Here is an 18,658-nt window from a genome sequence, read left to right as displayed (position 1 = left end):
CAAGTTTCTAATTTAGGTAGCCTACGAATTTTTCGTATATGTCTCTATATGAAATTACAGTAATTCATTCCTGGTACTTTCGTCAATAAGGATCTTGATTCATTAATAAATTGCGTTGCTCATTGGAAAATGGCTCGGGGAGTCGAGGGCATTAATCTACTCTCAAAAGGCACCGCTGGGATTCGAACCCAGGATCTCCTGTTTACTAGACAGGCGCTTTAACCATCTAAGCCACGGCGCCAGTGAAGAAGTATAGTTGTAGGATCAGTCCAAACCATATCCGGTCACATGTTCTGTTAAGTGATTACGTCATATTTCGCATGGTTGATTTACCTTGATTTAGTTTTCTGATTATTACTTACACCAATTCTCTTACCATAACCCTTTGGCCGACTCATCATACCAAATAATAAGTCAATGTAGGCTTAGGAGACGATGGTTAAATATTTTAGAGAAGTGTGCAACTTTTAATGAAAAATGAACAAAAATGTAAAAAAAAAAAAAAAAAAAAAGGACAAAATAAAGTTTAATAGTGAGAAAAAAAAAAAGAAAGAAAGAAAGAAACAATCACAATTTGGGCCCCATTATACAACTTTGTGGTCCAACTCTACTGTGGTTTCGGTAAAAGTCAAGTTACATAAATAGGTGTTGTTTCTAGTAGCATCCTGTAGATGTCGCTGTTACAATAGATTTGTATTTGATGCCTGGTTTCTAGGAACATCATGGAGGCGAAGCGGAGAAAATACGAGTACTTTCTCCAGTGCGGATATGTCCATTTTAATTGTGCCTCAGAAACCGAGCATCTGGTGTTTTGGGGTTATATACGGTCTGTGGTTTTGACCAAAGTAAAAAAAACAAAACACTAAAGCATGCCATTCGGAGACGGTTGCTATGGACGTGTCCCTGACGTAAAGCCGAAACCTCTGCGGTAAAGTAAGACTGTTGTGACAGGAGCTCGCAGTGAAGTTCGGCGCATGCGCTCAGCGGGTTTCAGCGAGCCATTTGTCTCCCAGGTTTTAACTGTCGTTTCACCAACACAGAGGATGTAACGTTTCTGCGGCGTGTTGTTGTTGTTGTTGTTGTTGTTGTTTTTGGTGCATTAATAATACACCGTAAAATACAATCTTTTTTTTTTTTTTTTTTTTCTTTTTTTTATTTCATCGGCGAACACGAGAGCGGGAGCGAGAGGACGGCGAAGCAAAAGGTGCTTCGGTGTTTTGTCTGCGGGGAAACCATTTTATGTTTGCCAATGCATCCGGAGCCGTAAGGACACGGTCGTCTCGCTGGCTTAACTGAAGCTGGCCAAACGATATTACGCGTGTCGTGGATGGGTTCACCGTACAAAGTACTCCCGGAAGAAACGGTGACCGGTGCCTAGCGAACAACATGGACACCGCCGAAGAAGGTAAAAAAAAAAATTAAAAAAAATCATTTTAATACGTGTCTCGTTGTCTTTGCCGTCGGTGGGTTAAACTAGCGTTAGCTCCGTGAACGCATCACCTGGCCCGCTTTGGTTGGTTCACTCGGCTTGAACGGCGTGGCTTTAATACGGACTGTCACCGGCGTGTGAGTTCAGGAAGGCCGATTGTTAAACGTCGTTTCGACGCGAGGGCATGTTGTAGTAAGAAGAAGCGGCAGCAGCGTTATAATAGGAACCGTCGAGAGGACCAGAAGTTACTGGTGATGTCATCATCAGTCTCGTGTTGTATGCCCGCTTTAGATAACCGACGTTTCTCGTTTTGACTCTCTTAAATTTGACTGTGTTGATTATCTTGAGTGTTTAACACGACCGACTTCATCACATGGCTCCATCCTGAATATGTCCCACCACCACCAGGAACCGCACATGTGGTAGAATATAAAGTGAAAACCATGTATTTACAAATTTGTGGTTTTTGAATTAGAACTTTTCTGATATACTGGAGGATCAAATGTTCCCTAAAGGTGCTACAGATATTATCTTAATCTTTAAACTAAATAAACTATTTTAAAACCATTTGGGTTTTCTGGAAAAATGCATTGCTTCTCTGAGTTTGTTGTCTTTTTTTTTTAGATATACATGATTCTTACTAATATGGATTCAACTAACTAAGAGTACATGTAATAGTTAAAAATAATCACAACCTTAAATAACTACAGCACTAAAATACACATTAATGCAACAGTAATGTCAATCCCACAAACATCATACATAATAGTAAAACACTGCAAGGGAGCATTTACTGCATAGTGAGTACTTTTATTTTTATGTACATTTTGCATACTTTTACCTAAGTAAAGTTGTACAAGCAGGACTTTAACTTTATTTTTACAGTGTGGTATTAGTACCCAAGTAAAGGACTTGAATACTTCTGCCATCCCTGTCTTTTGCTTAGCTTTGGTGATAGATGTTACATGCATATGCTCACCTGTAACCTGTTTCTTTGTTTGTGTGTGCAGCGGATATTTGTCGCGTGTGCCGCTCTGAGGGGACCCCAGACAAACCACTGTATCACCCATGTGTCTGCACTGGCAGTATCAAGTTTATCCACCAGGAATGGTGAGTGTGTTTGGCTGTCTCCTTCCCCTTTGACTGCTGTCATAATTGTCACCTTGTAAACTCACATTTCTCCTCATACCAAAACTTTCCCCTTTTATTTAACATTGACATGTGTACAAAAAGGTTAATGGCCCTGATGTGAGTAACTACGCTCAGGACACCACCTCAATCCTAGTTTACAGTGACCCTCCTCATCCCTTCTCCAAAAATGAACCTGATGTCTTTATTTCGTGTTGTTGTGCACAGTTATTGTGCACAGACCTCAACCATCAGTCCACAACCAAAAGGTATTCAACTTAATACCTTTGAGGACTAAAGGGAGCAGAACATACATTCAAGAGGCTGGAATCACAGGATTTTAGCTTTTTTGTTTTGTTTTTTTAATTTATTTTTTATTAGAAAATGACTCAAAACAATTAGTTGATTGTAAACATTTCTGGCAACTCTTTTTCTGTTATTTATTATTCACTAATCACTGCAGCTCTAATTCCTATCCTGGTTCTAGACACGTGACCATAACATTTTAAAGAACCCCAGCCAAGAGAAGAATGGGTTTCTTAAAAAAAAAGCAAAAATAAAGGGGTGTTAATGAAGTTATTTTTAATCTCATATTCTAAAAATAGAATCACAGATTTTTGTTTCCATGGGTGTTTTGATAATTACATTGCTGATCTAAAGATGTTATAATGAGATTGTTACAGTATCGTGCTAACACCCTCACTTAATTAGAAAATCCAAGGGAATCTGGAAACCGGGATTTCCTTTCTGAAAGAGACTAGGTTTTGTTAGTTTGAGGTGTTTGCTAAGAATCAGATAAGTTGGAGCACAGGTTGTGTGCTGTGATAATGCCGACAGTAGTGTCTTCACATCTAATGTAACAGAAGAACCATGAAAAGGATGCAGAACAGGCTTGTCCTCGATCAAATCCGAGGAGCATAGTGTCCATGTTACAGGATTTAGGTGTGTTATTTACATCGTGAAAACGACACTATTCCCTGCAGCTATTTTGGAGATTGTGTTGTGCTCTCATCTGTCCCGTGTGGGAGTGTCGCTGGGTCCAAGAGTGTCAGGTGTATGGAAATCCCAAGGCAGAAGTAAAGGCCAGGCCAGGATTCTTCTGTGGTAATTGACATGGAGACCGTTCTGTCTGGATAGTATAGTTGTGCAGAGCATATACATATTGCAGCTAACCTTATGAGGGAAAAAACAACAACAACAACAACTTGAAACTCGATTCTACATTGAGGCCACAGTTGAAACTGTGAATTATGTAAGCTGAACTGAAACTTAAAAGCGTGGTGTGTGTGTGTGTGTGTGTGTGTGTGTGTGTGTGTGTGTGTGTGTGTGTGTGTGTGTGTGTGTGTGTGTGTGTACAGCTAATGACGAAAATGTCATATTGTTGACTCCCTGACGTAATTTAGTTGTAAATCCCACAGTTTACTCCATGTCATAACCGCTGGGATTTTGTTACGAGGGGCAACTTGCATACAAGAACAAGTAAGCTCAGAAATAGCTGCTAATGTCCTTATTTCTTTGTTTATCAGAGAATGTGTCTTTTTCCATGACTGAGACTTGATAAGTGCTCACAGTTAGTGTCTGCTGGGTCCAGAGGTCCCGGAGAGGTCACCACAGCTGAGCCTACTTATACATTATGTCATGTCATTGTACAGCCATGGCAGAGGAATCCATGAAAAGGTTATGCTGGGTCACCACTTCCAACTTTTGTCTCACAAAGTCTGCATCCCAGACTATGTTTTGAATCTGCAACACAAGAGGGTTTTTTTCTTTGCTAATTTGTACTTTGGTTTAATCCAGTTAGTTAATCCAAAATCCATAAACTGGCCAAATTAAGGATTGATCAAATCTTTAGAAATTTGTTTTCAAACTTCAACATTCAGAATATGACACCAGATACCATTTATACTGTATGTATAGTTTTGGGTTTTAAGGTGGATAATTCAAATTGTCTACAGTAGCTGCCCGTTGCTAATGATGAGAATTGTCATGTTTTTCAACACTTTAAAATTTTGTTTGATGAGTCTGTTTGAGAAGTTGGACTTCAACTTGAGTAGTATTTATGTGACAAAAAGTATTGTAGTATTACTATTATCAATTTTCACCTTTCAAATGTCGCTCTACAGTTTGGTCCAATGGCTGAAGCACAGCAGGAAGGAGTACTGTGAATTATGCAAGCACAGATTTGCTTTCACACCAAGTAAGTCATCGTGGCATTGATGGATTGTCCCCTTAAATATATTATACAGCCTGAAATTTCTCAAATTATCCTTAGAGATGGAGCCGTGCGATTCATCTTATGTCGGTCTTTTTTTTTTTATGCATGTGATTCTACATTTATTGAAAGAATATTCTTTTGTTGATACATATTTTTGAATAATGTAGTTAGCTTCCATAACTTTAAACAGAAAATTACCACACACAAGTTTATATAAAGGTCTGTGGTTCAACTCTCTCCACCTGTCCCTGTCAGTTTACTCCCCAGATATGCCCTCACGCCTGCCCATCCAGGACATCTGTGCTGGCCTGCTGACTAGTGTGGGCACAGCCATCCGCTACTGGTTCCATTACACGCTGGTGGCCTTCGCGTGGCTCGGTGTGGTTCCTCTCACTGCATGTAAGTGGGATCCACAAACATAAAATCGGCAATAAATTGTGTTCAGACCCCAAATGATGACCCCCCCTCACTACACCTCTTGCACGACTTGTATCAGTTGTTTATCCGTTTTAACTGATTAATCAAATGAAGATGGGATAAGCTATATTATTTTAGTTTCGCTGACCAGCCCATTTGATAGATTTGCGAGCAAATGTTCATCACATGCTGAGGCTCTGTTTCTCCTCATCTACTTTCCCGTCCCAGTATGGGTGGAATATTTTTGCACACATATAGAAACTTAAATACACATTTCCTCCTTCTAGAGGAGGAAATGTGAATGACATAAGAAATGACAATGACAATGAATCATTTGTTTGGTAACATGATCAAAAGAAGTACAGCTTTAGTACCAATACATAACAAGCAGCGCAGTGTTTTTCAAAATATCTAAATCCTTCTCGGTACTTAATGTAAAAAATGTCGGCTTGATCTGTTCAATTCTCGCATATTATGTAAGTTGTCACATTAAAGTGCTTTTGAAACGTTTATTCATGCAGTTTATACAAGATGTGTACAATGACACCAATGTATTTACCTCATCTCTGTGTCTTAGGTCGCATCTACAAGTGTCTTTTTACCGGCTCTGTGAGCTCTCTTTTGACACTGCCATTGGACATGCTCTCTACGTAAGTGCTAACGGCTTCGGCACTTCAAGCAATACCATGCGATAGGTTAAACTTGATGAAAGCTAACATGTTTTTGTGATTTATTCTCCTCATTTACCCATAGACTAGTTACAAAAGACTATGTCAGGGTTTTTATACATTTGGATATGTGTTTGTTTGTGTTCCTGCAGGGAGAACCTGCTTGCAGATTGTCTACAGGGTTGCTTTGTGGTCACCTGCACCCTGTGCGCATTTATCAGTCTGGTGTGGCTCAGAGAACAGATAGTCCATGGTGGCGCCCCCCAGTGGTTAGAACAGCATCAACCACAACCACCCAATGCAGCCGGACAAGCCAATGAGGTACACTGCTTAACCAATTGGACACCGTTTTGCTTCCATGTGGTGCAATAATTAGAATATTTATGGTGCACACAGAGAGTACTGTTTGTCTTTTATCCCAATGGGCATTATTTATATACCATATCTGACCATGACGCAGAAATCGACTGTTCAGTAGCCTCCTTCTGTTGTTACCTTTATTAAAGAGATGCTTCTTGTTCCCACTCCTTCAGCCACCAGCTGCAGGTCAAGGAGCAGCCGATGAACCTCCTGCAGCCCAACCAGCTCCTGTTGACCCTCCGGCGCAGAATGAGGCCGAGCCGGAGCCCCCTGATGCCCCTCCAGACCAGGGTGATGACCCAGAGCTCGAAGAAGAGGAGGGAGCAGCTGCTGAAGATGCAGACCCTAACAACGGAGCACAAGGTTGGAGTTTGATTAAAGATTTATTTCTATTTTTTCCAATTTATTTTAAATTTAACTGCATTTTATTTAGATTAGTATTAATGTAAAGAAACCAAAATATCATGTTTTATCCTGGCAGGTAATGCTGTGCAAGTTGCATAAAATATTAACATCACAATGTTCAATGTCATCCATTCCATGTGTGTACCATAAGAAAACAAAATAATTATCTTGAAGATATCACACTCCACATTAATAATAATAATAATAATAATAATAATAATAATAATAATAATAATAATAATAATAAAAAAAAGGAATTATTTTAATTTTTAAAACAACCAGTGGCTTTTCTGAAGTTTTGCAATGGTAAACCAAAAGGTTTATAGAAATATCTTAATTTTGAGATACCCAAGAACAAATTACAGCATACAGATAGTTTCCACAATTGCCTCCTTTGTTTGACAATTTTCCAAATCATCAAATTTAATTTGAGAATGATATAACGACGTGCCAAAATGCTACCCGTAGCATTCAAATCACATTTACTTGCTTGGTATTATCATGGTTGGACTGATTTTGCAGCGGGCAAAACAAAAAGGTATGATAATACACTGTGATTGTATTATACATTATTCTAGCACTACGGTGTCACCACAACTAAATGAATGCAACCGAAAAGCCTCTGAGAAGCACATTGTGCACCTCGGAGCTGACACATTTTCCTAGAACAACATTAATAATGCAACATGAACTGCCTGCTTCAACAAGGCAGAGAGTTATAACTTCGCCGAAGATTATTCCAACTCTGAAACATTTGACCGGGCAAACACATGATGGTGTGTCCTATCTTTATATTCTACATTGTGGTGCTGTGGCCATATCTGATAAACAGAAAGCTACAGCTTAAATTTATTTTGACAGTGATGCCAAAATTGTTGGGTCTTCATGAAGTTTGATACTTTTCGAGTTGCTGACTGTTGTGAATTGGGTGTTTCACGGTGATATCTGTCTGTGTAGATGACATGAACTGGAATGCTTTGGAGTGGGACAGAGCAGCAGAGGAGCTCACCTGGGAAAGGGTAACTGCATGTCCTTTCTTATCTCTAAACACCCCTATACACTCTTTAGGCTTCTGGGTTATACATCTGTGCACATTAAAACATAAAGGATTTCCATTTCCCATTCAGATGCTTGGCCTAGATGGTTCGCTGGTGTTTTTGGTAAGTCTTATATTTTATGTCTTATGTGTCCTAAAATATTTATATGAAGAGTATGTAAAAAGTCGTACTCCTTGATGACTTGCGTAAAAGCTTGTGTCTTTGTCTCCTAGGAGCACGTGTTTTGGGTAGTGTCTCTCAACACACTCTTCATCCTGGTCTTTGGTGAGTACACTGAAACAAAAATGTATCATAAGCATCAAGATACAGTAGACCGGACACTCGTACGATGTTTTTGTCACACCAAAAATGCACCCTTAAAACTCTGTTACGTAAATAAAACGATGGTATTTATGCTGCAGTCAGAGAAACATCTTCTCTTGTCTTCTTTCTTTCAGCATTCTGCCCCTACCACATCGGGCACTTCTCTGTTGTTGGTCTTGGCTTCGAGGAATATGTAAGAAACTGCTTTTATGACTTCAGCGTACGAATTCAATGATGTATTCCTCAACTTATATTTTTCATTTATCGACTATTTTTTTTTTTTTCTTCTTTTTTTTTTTAGGTCCAAGCCTCCCATTTTGAGGGGTTAATCACAACGATCGTGGGCTACATACTGCTGGCCATGACGCTCATCCTGTGTCACGTATCCTTCCACCTAACAACGTGCCTCACACGCCCCTGAAAAGCAGAGCTTTCATCCAAACTAAATCGAATAGAGTTTGGTTCATGCAGGCTGTAGTTTTGTTACAATATAAGGAGAGACGTGTTAAATGAACTATTGTCGGCTGTGTGTGTGTGCACTGTTGATCCTTAACAGCTGTTTTAGGGACTGGCTGCTTTGGTCAGGTTCCAGCGCTCCCGGCGTCTCCTCGGAGTCTGCTACATTGTTGTCAAGGTAACGTCTCTAAGTGCAGTTACTCATGTAGGACACTGGCCTTGGTGTAAATACACACAGAAGTGTTCGCTCTTTCACTACATGAACATGACAACGAGTTCGATTTTATTTGCAGTCATACACGGAAGGAAACTCATTTAAAAACAATCATTGAACACAGTATGACACAAGCACATCAGGCGTGAGATGGCTTTGTTTATTTAATTGAACCCTGCATGAAGGGAACACCCACAAGGGTACACAGTTAAACGTTTACAGTTACACTAATTTCTCAAAAAAAAAAAAGCGTTGCATGTTTGTATTTCACACCCTTATATAAATATTGTAAGTTTGAAATGTATTTACATGTAACGTGAACTATTGCTGAAAGAAGCCTCTCCTTCCATTGCAGGTGTCTCTGCTGGTTGTTGTGGAGATTGGTGTTTTTCCGCTGATCTGCGGCTGGTGGCTTGACATCTGCTCTTTAGTAAGATCCTCTTCCTCTTCTTCATGCTCTGACTTCAGCATTTCTGTATTACACTGTTCAGTAATCTAAACCTTCTAATTTTAAGACCCAGCTCCTCACCCTTGTTTGCCTTTTGATTAAAGTGGTTGAGTAGTTTGGTTTAGGAGACAAACTTTAAGGAAGGTTAATGCATTTTTTTTTTCTCTCCTTGGTTGATAAAAGTGTGTTGATACAGTCCAATATTATAACAAATATTTTTGTTATGTTCTTATGATTCTAAAGGGTTCTTTCAGTGAGTAAATTTGCAGCCGTCGCCCTATGAAAATGTCAGTGAATACTTGTTATACATGGTGCTTTCATACAATTTGCACAGCCTCTTTACAACACCTGTGAAGTGGCTTTTAGTAGGGCTCTCCAGCACCGTGACAAAAGCAAATGCTACTGCTCACACAGTTCATACATTCATCAACACACAGAAAAACAGAGGACCGACTGGTCTGGAGGACTGGGGAGTGAGAGAGCCCCCATGTGCCTCTGTGGTGTGTGATTGTTATTCTCCCGTGTGTCTGTGTTGATGCTTTCTAGCACAGTTGCAAGGAACTGAGTCTCTGTCAGCCACAACATGAGCTCGTACAGTTATCCAGATCAGCGCAAGACAGACCATTTATGTAGTTCCTGAGCCAGAGCCGAGCCACTCAGCCTTCCTCGGAACAGATGGAGAAGTCCTTACAACAGACGGGTCACGGGGACCATGTTTCTCCTGCTCTGCAGCTGACCACCTGTGAAAGTAATCTGATCGGTCAGGAAGTAGATGGTGTGGAATAAGCGGTCTTCATCATATCACGGTTCAGCCTCACAATTAGGTGCCACTTTTGAAAGACACAAGCTGGTGTGGTCTTTACTACAATGTTGTTTTGAGGGCCCGAGCACCGATGGTGCGAAAGCCCTATTGTTATCCAAGGAATTATTTTTATTTTCGGTCCTTGTTCTTACAAATGAATTGCCTTTTTTTGAGGCTTTATCATATTCAAAAACTCATGAAAGTTAATACACACATCTCTCCCGGAAAAATTTCGTATTCTAGTGGAGTCGGGAGTGGGCGTGGCCAAATGTCTCCCTAGCGCCCCCTAAAGAGATGCTCCGGCGGCTACATTTACCTACATGCACGAATTTCAGTGGACATGTGTATCACACCTGGACGTACAAAAAAGTTACGTTGCAACTCGACAGGAAGTCCGCCATTTTGAATTTAGTCGCCAGACTATACATCTGATGTGTGTTTTGCAAGTGGGCGTGGCCAAAAGGCTCGCTAGCGCCCCATAAACTGCAGCCTCGGCACCTAGTTTCACCTACATGCACCAAATTCGTTGGACGTGTATCACACAGAGATGTACAAAAAAGTCTCTTGGCATCATTAATTTGTTTTCGTCGATCGGTGTGCACGTGGCGTGGGGGCCATTTTGAGCGTCTCGTCATGAAACTACAAGTGACTGTAACCTTTATGTACATATTCCGATCTTCCTCAAACATTACATCTTTGATAACAGTCCCGACCCGCCGGCTCCCCAATGTGCTCCGTGCGAGGGCCCGCATATCACTGCTTGCAGTTTTAATTTGAAGTTGTAATTCATATGTAAAGCTACAGCATCTTTTCCATTTAAAGGTAAAACATAGAGCCAGACTTTAAATAGCAGAGGAATCCTTGAAGGCATTTCCTTTCCGAAAATTTTGTTTACTCTGATCTGAATCTGTCATATGTTTAATATGACGTGCAAATGTTATTCAAAGCACATTTTATCATCAAGTTGCAGTTATTGACCAAAGAGAACTAATGAGAAATCATCATCTTAGACTCGACACTGAATTTGAACCCATTCCATTTTGATTTTTAAAATGGAATTCTCTTGGTCCTGCAGGAGATGTTTGACGCCTCATTGAAAGACAGAGAATTGAGTTTCAAATCAGCACCTGGTACAACTATGTTCCTGCACTGGCTTGTGGGAATGGTCTACGTCTTCTACTTTGCTTCTTTCATCCTACTACTGAGAGAGGTAAGTTGACGTTCTCATGCAAAGCCTGTGGTTGTGTATCTCAGGCTAATTTTGCTTGTGGGGGAAAAAAAAAAAGACACAAATCTGCTGTCCACGAAGTCATTATGCCTTCTTTGTCCATCAGGTGCTGAGACCCGGCGTGTTGTGGTTTCTGAGAAACCTCAACGACCCTGATTTTAACCCAGTGCAGGAGATGATTCACTTGCCCATCTATAGACACCTGCGGCGGTTCATCCTGTCTGTGGTTGTCTTCGGCTCGATTGTGTTGCTCATGCTGTGGCTGCCCATCAGGCTGATAAAACTACTGCTGCCCACCTTCCTTCCATACAATGTCATGCTCTACAGGTAACCAGCAGACATAACAGAATTATTAATAAACCACGTGACTGCTGCTGAGCTTTCTCTCTGAAGTGGCCTGAGAATCCACTTCCTTTTCAGGCCAAACACCCACAACGTCTTGATATAGAACAGCTTAAACAAGAGGAAATGTGAACGACTGATCAAAAGTAATAATTGAGTGACTAACCAATTTGAGTGTGTGCTATGAGAAACGTTGGAGAAAACAAGTCCGATTTTGTGAACTATATGGAGAACAGAAATCTGAAGGAACTGTTCTGTGCAACCATGTGGTACTTGCACTGCCACATGCAGTTGTTTTCTGACCCTCTCCACCTCTTTCCTCCTCAGTGACGCCCCGGTCAGTGAGCTGTCTTTGGAGCTGTTGTTACTTCAGGTTGTGCTGCCAGCTCTACTGGAGCAGGGACACACTCGCCAGTGGCTCAAAGGCCTGGTCAGAGCCTGGACAGTCAGTGCTGGATATCTACTGTAAGTTTGAATACACTTTTACATTAATAGATACATTTTAAAAAAATTTGTAAAGTCTCTGTGCCCACCACACATGTTCTTCCTCGCCGAAGGATTTTTCCATATTGTCTTTTCGCAACTGACTGACTCTTTTATCTCCAGAGACCTCCACTCTTACCTCCTTGGCGAGCAGGAGGACAATGATGCCAACCAGCCTGTGAACAACAACAATAATAACAACCCGCCCCATGGTCACCATAACAACAATAACAACCCTGCCCCAGCTGTTGGCGAGGGTCTGCACGCAGCCCATCAGGCCATCCTGCAGCAGGGGGGACCAGTGGGTTTCCAGCCCTACCACCGACCCCTGCGCTTCCCGTTTAGGGTGAGAAAGTCACATGGTTTGGTTTATGTATAACTGTAGTTTCAGGAGCAGGCTGTGTGGAATCCAAATTACACATACGGTAGATGTATTTCAGAGAACTGGATAGTGTATTTACGGACGGTGTGCCATTCTTTTCTATGAAAGTTTCTCACTGAGCTCACGTGTTAAAAAAGTCTCACGTTTTGATGGCTTCCTCGTGATTCTGCATTTGTTTTGGAAGCATAGAGCATGTGCACTTTAGGCCTTCTCAACTGGAACTACCTGAGAGCAGGTGTTTCCTTGACTTCCGATGGCTGAGAGACTCACTTCTTGATTTCTGTCAGCACACATGAATGGAATCAAACAATTGAATGATTAAAGAATTTCCAGGGATTTTGTGGGTGTGTGTGAGGCACAAAAAAATGTTTTCAGCCACTCTTTTTTTTCTGCTGTTTGTGCATAGGGAAAAATACATTTGTGGCCACAGTCCATCAGTGTGTCTGCTACACCAAAAGTGACTCGGCTGCATACCTGGGGATGTGCAATTATGTATTTTCACTGTTTTCTGAAATTATAAGTGCGATAAATGTCACTGTAGCCCACAGTCAGCTCAAGCAAGACAGTGAAAAAGCTACAGCCGGCACACTCAGCTTTCTGTCGTAAATTTGATCAAGCCGGCTAGAAAAAGGCACCGTTAATTTATAGATATCTTAAGCTTTATAGAAAGATTGGTTGCAGGTATGCAAAGAGTTTCAGAGATAAAAAGTACTCTTGATAATGTACAGAAGTAGTTTCTGTCTATCTTAATATCAAATCATTATACTAGATTAAAAGACAAATGTTATGCATAAAAATACTCTTAAAAAAAAAAAAAGACTTGAAGGCTATTTTTATACTTAACACAAGTCTTTAAAGAAAAACTATTATTTGTGGTTTCAGAGTCAAATATAGAAATGTGCCAACGCCCTGCGCACCACTGACTGTATAGCTTAGCCCATATGACTCTGTTATTACAGTCCTCCCCCTTCATGGTAAAGACCTTCATCTCCATGTGTCTATTATAACAGTCTTCCACACAGCAACAGGAGTATATAGAATACAATTTTGACCAGTTTGTGTTGTTTAGCGTAAAATATTAAATGTTTGGTTATGCAATATGTCCCATTTGGAGGCTGTTATTTTATAATGTGTCCTCTTGTCCCCAGATTGTGCTGCTGATAGCCTTCATGTGCATCACTCTGCTCGTGGCCAGTCTGGTGTGCTTAACCCTTCCAGGTGAGACGCGATGGCATACAGCAAAACCAACAGATCATTTTCCCCTCGGTAGACCAGCCCCATACCCGGAACCATAACTAAAGGGTGTATCTATATATCTCTGCTGCTCTATTTTAAGTTGAAATAGTAATTTACCTCCTCCGCAACCACTACAAAGTTGGAAATCATTGGACCATTTGTTTTGTCACGTGCGTTTCAGTATTCACCGGCCGCTGGTTGATGTCCTTCTGGACAGGAAGTTCTAAAATCCACGAGCTGTACACTGCAGCGTGCGGTCTGTATGTCTGCTGGCTGTCTATCCGCGGAATCACCGTTCTGCTGGCCTGGATGCCGCAGGGGCGCACTGTTATTGTCCACAAGGTCCAAGAGTGGACGCTCATGGTAAGTATCAGTAAGCGGCCTCAGTTGTCGGCAAACAGCTAAACCTGGCAGCCGCGCTTTGGGCTAATTGGTTGCTCTGTTTCCAGCCATTCGACTGTCTAGACATGAACCTGAACAGTGTTTTTGTTAAGTGGTTAGTTGCCTATTCCAAGCTCATTAGCTGATATCCTAAATTTGCCAGCATCTGCCTGGAAGTAATATTGCAGTGTTGTTGCTGTTATGGACTCTGCCAGTGCTGCCGCTTTTTGTACCGATCAAGGAGACGGTACCATCAGAAGAGAATAAAACTTAACTACCATACTTGTTCTCTTCACCTGAAGTGTCACGATTGATCATGTATATCCACACCTGTTTGAGTAGATCCTGAAGACCCTTGTTGTGGCTCTGCTGGTTGCTGGAGTCATCCCGCTGCTACTGGGCCTGCTGTTTGAACTGGTCATTGTGGCTCCACTCAGGGTGCCCCTGGAACAAACCCCCCTCTTTTATCCCTGGCAGGTAGGACTGTGTTCTTGAGTTTTCTGTCATTCAGTCAGTTGTTTGGAAGATCTTGGAAGTTACTGCGAGTCATTTAAGGAGTTCTTCTTCCATTTATGCTCATCTTTTGATGTTATCTGCAGGATTGGGCTCTTGGAGTGCTTCATGCCAAAATTATTGCTGCCATCACTCTCATGGGTCCTCAGTGGTGGCTGAAGACGGTTATTGAGCAGGTGGGATTTAGATGGATATTAGACACGTCCTTTTTTTTTTCTTTTTTTTTTGATGCTGTGTATTTCACTGTTTGACCAACATTAAAGACTCACTTAGATTCTCAGACTCTTGGCTAAATATGAATCTCTTAAATTGCTATGAATGGGTTAGACCCTTGACCTCTATACAATTTATATACTGTAAAATATAAAAGACAGCAGGGCAGTTGAGTGGTTAGTTTGTGCCCCTGTTAGAGAATCTAGATTCAAGCTCCCACGTCATGAAGAGTTCACTTTGCTCATGTGCCTTTACAGTAGATCCTTGCCCTGTCTAGTTGCCATTTTTCTTTCTTTTTGCTTAAACGGTGAATCAGTCACGCTGGAGTTTGCGCTACAGTATAATTACCTGTGACCTCTCTTTAGGTTTATGCCAACGGAATCCGCAACATTGATCTCCAATTCATCATCCGTAAACTGGCAGCTCCTGTCATCTCAGTCCTGCTATTGTCCCTGTGTGTGCCGTACGTGATCGCTGCTGGGGTGGTGCCTGCTGTCGGTGAGTACATTCAGACAAAAATAGGAGCGTCAAACTTCCAATATAATGTAATCTCAGTGGCAAAAGTGTGCAATTACATTACATTTAGCTGACGCTTTTATCCAAAGCGACTTGCGACATTGCAACACCATCGGGAGCAATTTTTAGGGTTCAGTGTCTTGCTCAGGGACACTTAGGCATGTGGACAGGAGGAGCTGGGGATCAAACCACCAACCTTCCGATTAGTCTACCAACTGAGCTACAGCCTCCCTATGCAATAAAGCAGCTGCATCATCCTAAACAATCCACTTAAAGCACCAGCAGATGTTTAGATTTCTACTGTCAATATGCTTCTTTTAGTCAAGTTATCAGCTGACTGCACATAACAGCAGTGTCTCCAAGATATGTTTTTTTTTGCCTTAATGTTTTTTATTTTCACAGTGTTGCAGTTACTGGGCCTTAAACTGAAATATTTAATGAATTGCTTTTGCAGGAGTTACCCCAGAGATGGAGATTTTAATGCAGAGGAGAATCTACCCGTTCCTCCTGATGGTGGTGTCGCTTATCGGCATCCTTTCCTTCCAGATCCGACAGTTTAAACGCCTTTATGAACACATCAAGAACGACAAGTAAGAATCTTTGAGCATTGAGCCATCTGTAGAAAGCAGCATGTGTTTTGCAGTTCGTGATGAAGAGTTTTTAGTTTGTTCAGTCGTGACGGGTGGGCTTTTTGAGGTGTGTGTAACATTCAGGGTGATTTTTAAAGGCACTTTCTGATGTAAATATTGCAGGATAAACACATCTGCTTCAAACTCTTTCTATGCTAGTTGGATAGATTTGGTTTAAAAAAAAAACAAAACTAAAGCATCCCCTTCCAAAAAAGTAATCTAGACTTTTATTGGTGTAATTTATGTTTCAATGTACATAATTGTGATCTTTAAAGTATTTTTTTTTTTTTTTTTTAGTTCAGAACAGGAAAGTCTAAAAACATTAAGATTAAAATATTGTAATCCTTGCAGGTACCTGGTTGGTCAGAGGCTTGTCAACTATGAACGGAAGGCTGGCAGAGGAAGCTCAGTCCCACCTCCCAACCCTGTCGCAGAGTAAATTTTTGTGTCACACTTTGCCACATTTTTGCACCTGCTACCATGCGTGCACCCTGTCTCACCCCATCCTTTTTGATTTTCAACTGAGTCCTCGGACTGTGATCCTTTTGAATCTCCTGTGGATCTTGGTGGATTTGATGGATGTTGTTCAATTTCCCGTCAACGATGGGACGGGAAAATGTATTATAATCACGGGACAGCTGAGTAATCCCCTCAAACAAACAGAGGAGGCAGGAATGTTTAAGGTTTGATTTGAAGCTCAACATCTGTATTGTCATTCATGCCTGATAATAATTGTACATGTGTAAATACTTTGAATGCTGACTTTGTCTTAAAAAAAAAAAAAAAGAAGAGGAAAGATGTGGATTAATGCAATGACCATTGTACATCTTAAAAGTGTATGTATAATTTATTAAATCAAAATGACAATTTATCTTTTTTGATGACTGCATTCTTGTGTGTGTGCGCCTGCGTGCGGATTTGGGTGTGGCGGTGTAGTACAAAGATCAGGATCATACAACCTACTCATCCAACAATCGTAAATAGAGTTTCACTCAGACTTAAATGATAAAAATCAATTTAAAATTCTTTTGTATGAATCAGAGACTCTGAAGTCCTCTTAAAGACATTATAATCAATTGTTTTTACATAACTGTGCTGTGCAGTAATAAGAGATACGAAGATATCTCACGGAGGTGAGATCAATATTTAACTGGGGGCGGTGTGAGCGCCTCATCCTTTGGTATAAACGGAGATTTAAGTACAATTCCAAATTTCTCTGCTAGAATACCGGGAATCTCCTCGTCCTTCAGGTCCCTGGTGGTGGTTTCTGACACACCCCCTGTTGCTTCTGTAGGAAATGTGACGGCGATCAGCCTGCGGCCGATGTAGGTGAGCCTCCCGCTTGGTGTGCGTCCAACGCAGAGAGACTTGCAGGAGAAGATGGAAAACGGAGAGCTTTGTGTGGTACTGGCACATCTCAGCGAAGTCCTCCAGACACCGGGGTTCAAGGGTGAACTTGTAGATCTCTGTCCAGTCTCCATCCTCACCTTTGTTTTCCTCCTTTTGCCACTCCACAAAGTACATCCCCGCCTTCCTCCTAACGCGGTGGCCCTGCTCCTGGAGGCCACTAGTCTCTAGTGAAAGGGGAACACTGAAACCCGGAACCCCGCCGTCGCCCAACAACCCTCACCATCAGGATCAAGTGGTCAAAAGGTGTCCCGCAGCAACCCGTGCCCAGACCCCTCACCTGACCCGAGAGCAGAGTGACCTCGACGCCCAGGTTGGTCAGCAGCCAGGCGAAAAGAGAGTTATTCTCACAGCAGAAGCCTCATCGGCGCTGGTTCACAATCTTGTCGTACACTAGCGGAGGGTCAAGCTGGACTCGTCCGCCGCTGTGCACCGTCAAGGTTTTCAAACGGCACCGACATCAGGCGGCAAGTGTGAACCGAGCGCAGCAGCTCCAGGGTGGGCTCAGTGGAGCCCGCAAACCCAGTGCGAGATAAATATGTCTCCACGTCCATCTTCACCGAAGTCACTTTCGCTGCTTGCTACGGATAGGCGACGATACTTTTTCCTCCACTTCGGGCACCTGTTCCAGTGTTTCCTTGATCATTTCTTACCTGCTGACTCCTATTGTGGAAGGTGCAGAGATCACCTGTCAAGTCAACTGAACTATCAAAACAAAAGTAAGGAAAGTATCATCAAATCACATTTGCAGATATGACCAAGTGAAAAGAACAAGTAGAGGAGTGGCTACCCATAAATATAGTCTATACATGTTACACTATGGGCTGTTGATGTGCAGAGTTTGGCTATATCAAGTTGTATAACAGCCTTGTGGGTATTATTTTAGGGCAAAACGGTATCTGTGCTATAGCTTGTGTTTATAAAATAGATTTTGCAGTAGAAATAGAGATGACTGTGGTTTATTGTTATTTTACAACAAATAGCCTGAAACAAACATTTTGGTAGGTTATGGGGGTTATATATATATATATATATATATATATATATATATATATATATATATATTTTTTTTTTTTTTTTTTTTTTTTTTTTTTTTTTTTTGTATGATCTAAATGTGCAATATGTTAGATTTCTGTTTTGTAATAGGCTACCACTTTGTACATTAGTAGGCGATAGTAAGTCACTGTAGTGTCCAGTTTGTCCTCAGTCCCAGAATATCAGCAGTTTGGTCGAATTTTGTGTAATTTAACCTTTCGTGAGTTCATTATTGGCTCTTTTTTTTTATGGTAGCATTGAGGTGCAAAACACAACAACAAAAATGAGTAGCCCTAAAGTGCTAAATGCAAATACAAAAATTAAAAACAAAAAAACACACAACAACATTAAGGAGCAGTCCTGAAGTACAAATCACAAAAAAGAAAATAA

General features: G+C 41.2%; 1 protein-coding gene, 1 non-coding gene and 1 pseudogene across 3 annotated transcripts; 1 reads left to right on the top strand and 2 right to left on the bottom strand.

Annotated features, from left to right (window-relative positions):
• Window positions 1-167: 167 nt before the first annotated feature.
• trnat-agu (transfer RNA threonine (anticodon AGU)) lies at window positions 168-241 on the bottom strand. Its single transcript has one exon. It is a non-coding gene; the product is annotated as a tRNA-Thr (tRNA).
• Window positions 242-789: 548 nt separating this feature from the next.
• Window positions 790-16,702, top strand: LOC138199491 (E3 ubiquitin-protein ligase MARCHF6). Of its 2 annotated transcripts, XM_069151611.1 has the most exons (25): window positions 790-1,405; window positions 2,440-2,539; window positions 4,681-4,754; window positions 5,028-5,171; window positions 5,767-5,839; window positions 6,010-6,178; window positions 6,391-6,580; window positions 7,580-7,641; window positions 7,750-7,782; window positions 7,893-7,944; window positions 8,118-8,176; window positions 8,285-8,365; window positions 8,549-8,617; window positions 9,009-9,083; window positions 10,979-11,113; window positions 11,238-11,458; window positions 11,801-11,938; window positions 12,080-12,302; window positions 13,487-13,556; window positions 13,756-13,937; window positions 14,298-14,432; window positions 14,555-14,644; window positions 15,047-15,179; window positions 15,652-15,787; window positions 16,178-16,702. In XM_069151611.1, the coding sequence occupies exons 1-25, from the start codon at window positions 1,387-1,389 to the stop codon at window positions 16,263-16,265; spliced, it is 2,751 nt and encodes a 916-aa protein (XP_069007712.1). In that variant the 5' UTR covers window positions 790-1,386; the 3' UTR covers window positions 16,266-16,702. The 2 variants fall into 2 exon arrangements, with proteins under 2 accessions (XP_069007712.1, XP_069007713.1); XM_069151612.1 differs by lacking the exons at window positions 790-1,405; window positions 4,681-4,754 and having other exon boundaries at window positions 2,456-2,539.
• Window positions 16,703-16,931: 229 nt separating this feature from the next.
• Window positions 16,932-17,787, bottom strand: LOC138199492 (arylamine N-acetyltransferase, pineal gland isozyme NAT-10-like; annotated as a pseudogene).
• Window positions 17,788-18,658: the final 871 nt, after the last annotated feature.

This window comes from Embiotoca jacksoni, unplaced genomic scaffold (genome assembly GCF_022577435.1).
Source record: "Embiotoca jacksoni isolate LCO1_2020_lvr unplaced genomic scaffold, fEmbJac1.0.p SCAF_17, whole genome shotgun sequence".
NCBI lineage: Eukaryota > Metazoa > Chordata > Actinopteri > Embiotocidae > Embiotoca > Embiotoca jacksoni.
The sequence above is the reverse complement of the archived record's forward strand: the minus strand, read 5'-3'. Positions and strand labels throughout refer to the sequence as shown.

What these genes read in the sequence shown, in the direction of transcription:
- LOC138199491 (XM_069151611.1), top strand. An exon ending in TCCAAGAGTGGACGCTCATG is followed by an intron (nt 13,938 to 14,297) that starts GTAAGTATCAGT and finishes CTGTTTGAGTAG; the next exon opens with ATCCTGAAGACCCTTGTTGT. An exon ending in TGAAGACGGTTATTGAGCAG is followed by an intron (nt 14,645 to 15,046) that starts GTGGGATTTAGA and finishes ACCTCTCTTTAG; the next exon opens with GTTTATGCCAACGGAATCCG.